A 10,118-nucleotide genomic window follows, 5' to 3' on the forward strand; every position below is an offset into this window, starting at 1 on the left:
TGCCCATTTCTGCCCAGCACTAGCCAGGCTTGATGAGCAGCCCTGATGAGGGCTTCTCAGCGTTCCTGGTGTTCAGTGCTGTCCAGCACTCCCCGGTGCTTGCCCAGCACTCCCCAGTGCTGGCCAGGACTGGCCAGCACTCCCCAGTGTCCCCTGCCCTGTGCTGCCCATCCTCTCTCAGACATGTTAAGGGTCTTCCAGGTTGAGGACAGACTTCTACACCTCACCAGTACCCAGGGGAGACCCTGAGTGTCCCCATGCTCTTTCTCACACTATCCAAGGTCCTGGGGATGGGGGCCTAAGCACAGATCCCATCCTGGGTATTCCCTGGCCTGTAGCCCACTGGATGCAGCTCCCCCATGGCCACCCACTGCAGCCATGGCCCAGCTGCCCTCGCTCCCTGCTGGGTGTCCAGCTGCAGAGCTGGCCACGAGCCCAGTGCTCGGTTTCCCCCTTCCAGTCCCCCCCGATAAGGAGGCAAGCTCGCCTCAGAGTCAAGGTGACAGCCCCACAGACAGTATAAAGGCCCCCTACCCTGCCACAGTCCCACAGACAGCCCCATCATGTTGCTGCTGGGTGCCCTGCTGCTAGCCCTGGCGCTGCTCTGTGCCTGGGGACTGGCACCCCAGCGAGCCGCCTCAGCGATGGGGACGGGTGCAGGGCGCCCACGAAGCCTGCCAGCTCTGCCTCTGGTGGGAAGCCTGCTGCATCTGACTGGGCACCCCCAGCTCCACCTGCGGCTTTGGCGCCTGCAGGGCCGCTATGGCAGCCTCTATGCCCTCTGGATGGGCTCCCACTACGTGGTAGTGGTCAACAGCTACCGGCATGCCAGGGAGGTGCTGCTGAAGAAGGGGAAGGCTTTCGCTGGACGGCCCCGCACCGTGAGTCAGTAACAGGGTTGGGGGGGGCATGGGGGGCCCTTCCACAGTAGCATGGGGTGAGGTGGGGATGCTCTGAAGAGAAGTGCCAGCACCCAGCACAGTCTGGCTCCTCTGCCCATCCTGTCTGCAGCAAGGCAACGACAGGGGCAGTGCCTCTCTGCCCTGTTTCCCAGGGTAAATCCTACACATCTTCCATCCCTAGGGTGACTTTCCTTCCCTGGGGGCAGGCTGTGTCTGTAGAGGGGCATGTGGATGCAGGTTCAGGTACCACCGGGCTCCCTGCTCCTCCCAAGTTTATGGCACTCCAGTCCCTAACCCTGGCTCATGCTTTTTTTTTGGTCCCTGGGAGGGAGGTTAAGCCAAGCATGTGGCCCACCAGCATTAGGCAACAGCCTCCTGTGCCATCTCTGGAATGAGATGACTGCCTAGCACCACTGCTCCCTGCTACACAGCCTCCGCACAGCTGCCCTGCAGTGGGATGACCTCCGGGCTGCCTATCCTGCAGGTGACCACAGACCTGCTGTCCCGGGGGGGCAAGGACATCGCCTTTGCCAGCTATGGGCCGCTCTGGAAGTTTCAGCGCAAGCTGGTGCATGCTGCCCTCTCCATGTTCGGGGAGGGCTCACTCGCCCTCGAGAGAATCAGTAAGTGTCCTCCACCAGCCCCCGGGTTCCCTCCCAGCTCAGTCTCTCTCTCCTGTTTGATCCAGGCTGACCTAGTCCTTTCTCCATTTCCCCATCTCCTGGGAAACAAGGAGAGAGTCGTTGTCACAGCCCAACCTCCCCAGCATCATCCCAGTTTTCCTAGCAGGAGCTCAGGCCCCCTCCTTTCATGCCCAGTTCTTTACCAGCACCTCTCCCTTTGTATTTTCCTCTCTCACAGCTGAGGCAGGGACCCAGCTACCAGCCCTCCATACTCCTTGCTCCACCCGGGAGGAGCCCCAAGCTGCACAGAGAGATTTCCCTTGTTGTCTCTCTCTGGTCCGCCCTAGCACCCAGCATCGTCCTTTCTGCCTGTCCCAGTCCCTCAGGGCTCAGCCCTGGCTGGGGGATGTTGCTGCAGGCAGCATACCCTGAATGAGTTGGAGAATCCTCTTTCCAGCCCCCAAGCTGCCTCCTCCACCCTCTTGGCTCCACCATCACACCCTCACCTGCCTCTCTCCTCCATCTCAGTTTGCCGGGAGGCTGCATCCCTGTGTGAGACGCTCAGCACTGTGCAGGATATGGCCCTGGACATGGCCCCTGAGCTCACACGGGCTGTCACCAACGTGGTCTGCTCCCTCTGCTTCAACTCCTCATACCGCCGTGGGGACCCTGAGTTTGAGGCCATGCTGGAGTACAGCCAGGGTATCGTGGACACTGTGGCCAAGGAGAGTTTGGTGGACATCTTCCCCTGGCTCCAGGTGAGCAGGGACACGGGGACTGCCTGTTGCTCTCACTTCAGATGAGAGGAAAGAGCTGGGATGTGTCCTGTAGGAGTAGGACCTGAGCCCCCCAAGGTTAGGAGAGTCCGTGCTCCAGAGTAGGTGCCCTGCTGGGCATGGAGTGACTGCCTGGAGGTCTGCAGAGGCTGAGCTGGAGTCTCTTGTTGTAATGGGGCTTTTCTTCCCCAGATTTTCCCCAACAAGGACCTGGCCTTGCTGAAGAGATGCCTTAAGACCCGGGACCAGCTGCTCCAGCAAAAGTTTACCGAACACAAGGTGCCAACAGGACCAGGACAGGGAGAAATTCATGAGTGTTGAGGTGCTGGAGGTGGGGTGGAGGGGACTGCACCCAGGAGAGCCCGGCTCATATGTGTCTCCTGGCAGGAAGCCTTCAGTGGAGACACTGTGAGGGACCTCATGGATGCTCTTCTACAAGTGAGGCTCAGTGCCAAGAACAACAGCCCACCAGCACCAGGGCTGGAGCTGACTGATGACCACCTCCTTATGACAGTGGGGGACATCTTTGGTGCTGGTGTGGAGACCACCACGACTGTGCTCAAATGGGCTGTGCTCTACCTGCTCCACTACCCTGAGGTAGGGCTTTGAGGAAAGCAGATGCCCAGAGAGATGTCAGGTTTTGCAAATAGGGGGGATCAGGATGTGGGCATTTTACTTCTGCCTGCACAGCCTTACAGGGCATGCTGGTGATGTTGGGTGTACCTCGCTTCCATGCACAGGGCATCCCCATCCTAAGGCTCTAAGCCCAGCCCCTGTTTCCCTCCCAGGTGCAGAGGAAGATCCAGGAGGAGATTGACCAGAAGATCGGCCTGGCACGTCACCCCCACCTCAGCGACCGCCCACTGCTGCCCTACCTGGAGGCCACCATCAGTGAAGTGCTGCGTATCCGTCCTGTGTCCCCCTTGCTCATCCCACACGTGTCCTTGGCTGACACCAGGTGAGACCCTGCAGGGGACAGCCTGTGCAAGGGCTGGGACTGCAGGAGGGAAGAACCATATTGTTCTGTGTTTGCCTTGCAGCATTGGGGAATACTCCATCCCCAAGGGTGCCAGGGTCATCATCAATCTCTGGTCTGTGCACCACGATGAGAAGGAATGGGACAAGCCTGAAGAGTTCAACCCTGGTGGGTCGGGTGCTCCCTGTCCTCTTTAGGGACAAGAGAACAGCAGGGGGGGCACAGCAGGGCTGAGCCCAGGGGAGACTGGGTGGTGGGAGGTAGGATCCTGCTTCTCCCTCTTTGGGGCATTTGCATCATCTCTGTTTTTTGCAGCTCACAGGAGGGACACACATGATGAGCTTGGGCAGGTGTTGGGCAGAAGGAACAATCCCTGCTAATGCCAGTGGTGCCCTTTCCCCCTGCAGGCCGCTTCCTGGATGAACAGGGCCATCACATCCACTCACCCTCACCCAGCTACCTGCCATTTGGAGCAGGAATCCGTGTCTGCCTGGGTGAAGTCCTGGCCAAGATGGAGCTCTTCCTCTTCCTGGCCTGGGTGCTGCAGAGGTTTACACTCGAGTGCCCCCAGGACCAGCCCCTGCCCTCACTGGAGGGCAAATTTGGTGTCGTGCTGCAGGTACAGAAGTTTCAGGTAAAGGCCAGGCTGCGAGATGCCTGGAGGGTGGCCTCGTGATGGGGACAAGCCCTGGATCCCAGGCAGTGGTGGAGTGGGATGGAATAGAACGGGACCATGGACGCTGCCCTCTGCCTGTCCCATGGATGTGGGGCTGTCCAGATAAAGCTGTTTCCAACGCAGCATTGGCTCTGGCTATTTTTTGGGCAGGCAGCACAGTGCAGGCAGTAGCAGAAGGGTGCCTGATGTGTATCACAGCCCCACAACTTCATGTGAGCACTGGGCCAAGCTGGGAGGCCACAGTCGCTCTGCAGGGCTGCTGACATGAACAGCCCCTTCACTCTCCCAGCGATGTGGGGAGCCCATCCAGAGGCAACCATGAGCCATGGAGACCAGTCACTGGCATAGCTGCTGGGGCAAGGGCCCACTCCAGCTGAGTAAGAGGGAAAATATGACCATTAGGCTGTTCAGGGGTGAGGCATGACCAGGTTGTGCTTGGCAGCTGTGACCCCAGGTAGGCGACCCAGGCTGGCCCTTGCCTCAGTTTCCCCACTGGAAGCAGAGAGAGCAGGCTGCACAGAGAGCTTGTGGATGCTCCCTTCCTGGAGGTACTTAGGGCCAGGCTGGATGAGGCCTGGTCTAGTGGAAGGTGTCCTTGCCCATAGCAGGGGAAGTTGGAACTAGGTGATTCTTGAGGTCCCTTCCAACCCATTCTATGACTCTGCAGACAAATGTAATGTGGGCTGGCAGCTGAGCCCATCATGGAGCACAGAGAGCTCCGTCAGCCCTGTCTTACTCTGCCCCATCTCAGGACTTCATATGCCCACTGATGGGATGGCCTTCCCCTCCTCCTCATAGGGAAAGAAGGAAACAGCTTTGAGTTTCCTGCAATTTTGGCTCCCTGTTGTCCTCCTGTCCTGCACTGCAGTGCACACAAGTGCCTGCATGCACACATAGTTGGGAGCCTGTGTGTGCACAAAGAGCAGGGATGCATCTGTCAGCAGGCACCTGTGCACACACCTGTGCTCCCATGGACACACATGGCCCCTTCCAGATGGGACATGAGCCCCTTGGAGGACCACCAGGCTGTCCAACCACACCTCAAGTGTGAGCTGCTGTGGGAAGGTACAGGAAGCCTCAGCTCCAACTGAAAGCAGTGCCCCCCACTGCCCAGGGACACAGAAGAGCACCCAGAAATGCCTGGTCCCCATGGGCTGAGCTCAGCTGCAGCCCCCACAAGCCCAGTGTGTGGGCACCATGGATCTGAGGGCTGCTGTGAATTTTGTCACCGTGAGGGTGCTGAGACACTGGAGCAGGTTGCCCAGGGAGGAGGTGGAAGCCTCATCCCTCCAAGTCTCTAACACCAGGCTGGATGTGGCTCTGAGGAACCTGATCCAGTGTGAGGCACCCCTGCCCATGGCAGAGGGGTTGGAAGTGGATGATGATCTGTGACTCTTTGACATTCGCTGTGCAGTGATGGGGCATCTCCTGCCTGTACAGGGTCCCAAGCACTGATGCTCACTGTCTGGTTGGATTATGGCCATGGCTTTCAGCAGCATAACCTTCTCATATCACACAGGGGCTGTGTTTGCTTTCACTGAAAACCATGCCATGGAGGGCAGTGTGAAATTAGGTTTCTGGTTCTCCATTACTTGACCTCTTAATATTTAACTAAATAGCAACACAGCTATGGCTCAGGGCACCTGGAGGGAAAGCAGCCAGGGCACAGGGGAAAGCTCTGCACAGCCCCAGCATAGTGAATACCCCCAGCCCTAGATACCCCCACATTTTGCACCTTTTCTAGTTCCCTCTGCCCTCTGTCATGCTAGCAGGTGGGTAAACTGCCATAAAACTTCCCCGCCATTGAACTTTCTACCTCTCTGTCAACGCATGTGTTGTTCTCTTTGTAAGTGCCAGCACTCTGCTTTCACCCAGCCTTCTCATTGCTCAGCATCTGGTGCCAAATGGGTCTCATCGGTAGCACAGGAGTGATGAAGGAAATGTGTTTTCAGCCTGGCATAAAGCCAGGAGCATCTTCCCTGCTTTGTGTCAGCTCAGGGTGGCAGGGAGGAGCTGGAAGAACTGTCATGCACATACCTGTCCCTGGGGCACCCCTTGGGGCATGCAGCATACCTACCAGAAGCAGAGCAGAGGGAGCAATACCAGCAGAGTCTGAAACTGGGTAGATGAAGAGAGATTTGGCTCAGAGCAGGCTTGGAGAAAACTTGTCTAAACACAAATGCTCTGGGCTTTGAAGGGGACTGGCACCTGGTCCTTGCCCTGCTCTAGATCCTGTCCCAGGCAGCATGTGTTGGCAGGGAGGCTCCTTTCCAGTGTCTTGCAGTCACCACTAAACACAGCACCTTGCTGACACCAGGAGCATCAGCCCAGGACCTCCAACCTCTATGTGCCCCTTGGCCAAGGCACTACATTTGTTCTCACGGGGCCAGCACCTTGCACGTGCATTGCCATTGCCAAGGCTCTCCCAGCAGGGTTCCTGAACCCAAGGCCAGTACATACCTTGAGGCATAAATGGGGACTTTGGGAATGGAGATGTTTCTGAACTGGAGAACACCTCTGGCCACTTGCACAAAGTGCACTCTCTGGCTGGGCTTCCCTATCCTCCAGGGCCAGCATGTGCTGTTCCCAGGCCTGGAGACCAGCCACATGTGGCAGATCCCATCATGCTGAGCCCATCCCTACTGTGGGTATCTTCTTCTCTATCCCAGCCCACCTCCTCCCACACAGCTGACTGGGAGAAGATGCTGTTGCAGAGGGCTTTGGTACCCAGCACCAGCTGCCTGGCACCCCATGAGCTGGTAAACAGCTGCCAGCATGGCTGCTTCCCACCCTGGGAACAGGCAGAGATGCTGTTGAATCATCTGTCTGGTGTTTATAGACTCATAGAATGGTTTAGGGTGGAAGTGACCTAAAAGATCACCTAGTTTCAACCCCCTGCCATAGGCAGGGACACCTCCCACTAGGACAGGTCACTCGAGGCCTCATCCAACCTGGCCTTGAACACCTCCAGGGAGGGAGCATCCACAGCCTCCCTGAGCAACCTGTGCCAGTGTCTCATCATCCTCATTGTAAAGAACCCTTTCCTAACATCTCCCCTCTTTGAGTTTAAAGCCATTACCCCTTGTCCTGTCATTACAAGACCATGTAAATAGTCCCTCCCCAGCCTTCCTGTAGGTCGTCTTCAGGTACTGGAAGGCCACTATAAGGTATCCTCAAAGCCTTCCATTCTCCAGGCTGAAGAGCCCCAACTCTTGCAGCCTGTTCTCAGAGCAGAGCTGCTTCAGCCCTCCAATCATCCTTGTGGCCCTCCTCTGGACTCACTCTAACAGTTTGATGCTCTTCTTGTGTTATGCCTGACAGTTGCTCTGGGGCTGTCCTGACCTCACTAGACAGCTTCACATGGGATGCTGGCAGTGAGGCAGCACTGGATCCAGCCTGTGGCAGTTCCCTGCCTCCATCCTGAGCCCCCTGCAGAAGTCAGGGTCGCTTGAGACATAAACATCTCAGTATCTGCCACCGGGTTTCAGGTGTCTGAGCATGGGCAGTAGCTGAAAATGCTGAGGCATTTGCTGCTGCAATAATACTGCTGTAATGGCTTAGGCCACCTTGGGTCTCTGCCCTCCTGCCAGGGCCATGCAAGGTATTTGCACAGAGAGAGGCCAGGGCAGGAGGGAGCAGTGCCAAAGGGCTTGGAGGACAAGTTCAGGGGAGTTGGGAACCAGGGGCTCTACCTCCTTGACGCAGATGAAATCTGCAAGAGAAGAATTAGTGACAGTGGGAAGGACAAAGCTTCTTCATTCACAGCTTTTCCCATACTGTACCCTGCATACCCCATGAAGCAGAGGTGCAGCAGGAAGAGCACAACCAAACCTTCCCATCACACTCATTTTGGGGGACACAAGTACCCCTACAGAACCTATCTCGGTCAGATGAGTTACAGTGCTAAGGGCTGGAGCTTTGCAGCAGGCATCCGACAGCCCCAAGCGGTGCCAGTTTGCTGCAGCTGGAGTGGGGAGGAGTGAACAACACTGAAAATACCTTCGGGCTCCGAGGCAGGCATGGCGTCAGGCAAGCTGAGTAAGCACAAACCTCGGGACACAGCTGTCCACAGGCCAAAAACAAATCAAGAAACAAGTCAGCAGCCTGTGACCTCCCCCAACCCCGACACAGACTGCAGTGCTTGCACCACTGCTGGAACGCTCTGGTGTGGACACCAGTCCCATCTGATAAAAACAGATCTGTACTGCAAGGGACAGCACAGAGGAACCAGCTCTGATGAAGAAAGGTGACTCAGCCTGACCTTCCCAGGCTGCCTGCTATGGGATGCTCTGGGCCCACTCCAGGCTTTTACTAGAGAAAAAAAAAACCAAACCAACCAACCAACAACAACAACAACAAAAAAACCCAACCAAACAAAAGCCCCAAACCCAAAAACCAATAGGGAGGGGGAAAGCTCTGCAGAATGTGTTGCTCGGGGGGGGGGGGGTGGGGGGTGTGTGTGTGTGAGCAAAAGCCAGGAAGCAGCAGGCTGTGGGGAGAAGCAAGAGGAGGTTATTCACTAGAGTGAGACTATGCCTCGGCTCCCTGCCAAGCTCCACTGGGAGTGGGTCACTGTGGGACGAGCCTGGCCAGGGCATGCAGTGTACAGGATATTTGGCTGTGGGAGCCCAAACTGCACGGGGCAGGAAGTGAGCACGTCCCAGCCTCTCACTGCTGACGTACATCACAGAATGGCAGAGGTTTTGAAGGGACCTCTTGAGATCATCTAATCCAACCGCCCAGCTAATGCAGAACTCCAAGCAGCAAGGGGTGCCCAGGGAGCCCAAAGTTCCCACTGCCAGCTGGAACAGCCTCATGCTTTCAATGAAGCCTCCTGAGTTTGTTTCTGTCCTAGAGGCTTGCTCAGGTTTCCTGCCTCTAGGAAGTTCTTGATGACTACACATAGTGCAGAAGTTTATCTGCACCTTAGTTTTCCTTAGCCTCGAGTTAGGCAGACACAAGGTCTGAGAGCAGGCTGCCAGCAAGCACCAAGACACTGACTCCCTCCTCCTCCTCCACCTTCAGCCAACGCCCATCCACTGTTGTACAAATGTGATGATATGTTGCAGGAAAATTACCTGGGTGCTCCCAGAGCGGGAATTTGCATCATCAGAGCTGGAGTCCCTCGGGGACACTGAAGCAGCGCTGAAGTATCCACCAGTCCCAGGAGTCCCTGCTGTGCCTGAAGGACCCTCTGCTGGAGCCACCACACGATGCTCTTGCAGAGCCAGTCCCAGGTGACACACCCCAAGCCAGTCAGGACATCCCGCTGGGTCCTTGTCCGCAGGAGCCAATTTCAGTGGCTGCAGACGTGTAAGTGGCGCTGCACCATCACGGACCCCAGCGAAAAGACGTCGAGGACATCAACACTTAAAGCACACTGCAGAGAAAAAAAAGCAGTGGATCGACACTAATATGTTCTCCATTGTGCAGCACTGTTTACAGTTCCATTTTGAAGTGAAGTTTTCCTGGCTCCCATAAATCACTTGTCCCTTACACCTGGAAATGGGTGGCTTTAGTGCTCTGCCGTTAAGGATGCACACTTAACCCAAGTCTTCACATCTTCCCCATTCTACACCCATAGAATGCATTTGAGGGGAGAGCTCTTTTGGGGCTTTGTTGGCTTTCTACAAAGGGAGAATCAAAAACCTTTTTAAAGCTCCAAACGGGAGCTTTGGAACTCTTCTACTTGCCTGTGTTTTTCCCCCTGCAGAGGCACCAACCGGGCTGTCCCCAAGGAGCTCACCTGCCCAGTGTCCTGTCCTGCACCATTCCTCCTCCCACATCAGCTGCCCCTGGTCCAGGTCTAAAAGCATGAAGCACCAAGAGCCACTTTGATTGTCCTGTTCCTACTCAGGCACACATGAACTTAAAAGATAGGAGTTTTGCCCTGTTTGTTCCTTATGGTCTTTTAAAGCCTAAAAACTTCCAGGAGTCATAAAACATGCACACCACTGCTTCTTCTGAACTTTTGAGACTAGAGACATCAGCTCAGCTTACTAGCAGGCACCTCCAAGTCCAGAAAAAATGTAAGGGGTTCCCTCAGTCCATAGTGGAATAGCAGGAAAACAAACAAGATTTTTGTCTCCTGCTAACAGAAATGTTGGCAGAAGGTCTCCCATTGGCACAGGGCCATCACCAGGATTTACAACAGTACAACCCCAC

General features: G+C 56.0%; 1 protein-coding gene across 2 annotated transcripts; it reads left to right on the forward strand.

Annotated features, from left to right (window-relative positions):
• Positions 1-537: 537 nt before the first annotated feature.
• Positions 538-4,075, forward strand: LOC135175976 (steroid 17-alpha-hydroxylase/17,20 lyase). Of its 2 annotated transcripts, XM_064144472.1 has the most exons (8): positions 538-881; positions 1,387-1,525; positions 2,054-2,283; positions 2,494-2,580; positions 2,689-2,898; positions 3,090-3,259; positions 3,342-3,445; positions 3,685-4,075. In XM_064144472.1, the coding sequence occupies exons 1-8, from the start codon at positions 564-566 to the stop codon at positions 3,951-3,953; spliced, it is 1,527 nt and encodes a 508-aa protein (XP_064000542.1). In that variant the 5' UTR covers positions 538-563; the 3' UTR covers positions 3,954-4,075. The 2 variants fall into 2 exon arrangements, with proteins under 2 accessions (XP_064000542.1, XP_064000543.1); XM_064144473.1 differs by lacking the exon at positions 2,689-2,898 and having other exon boundaries at positions 539-881.
• The last annotated feature ends 6,043 nt before the right edge of the window (positions 4,076-10,118 follow it).

The sequence above is a fragment of the Pogoniulus pusillus genome, chromosome 6 (genome assembly GCF_015220805.1).
Source record: "Pogoniulus pusillus isolate bPogPus1 chromosome 6, bPogPus1.pri, whole genome shotgun sequence".
NCBI lineage: Eukaryota > Metazoa > Chordata > Aves > Piciformes > Lybiidae > Pogoniulus > Pogoniulus pusillus.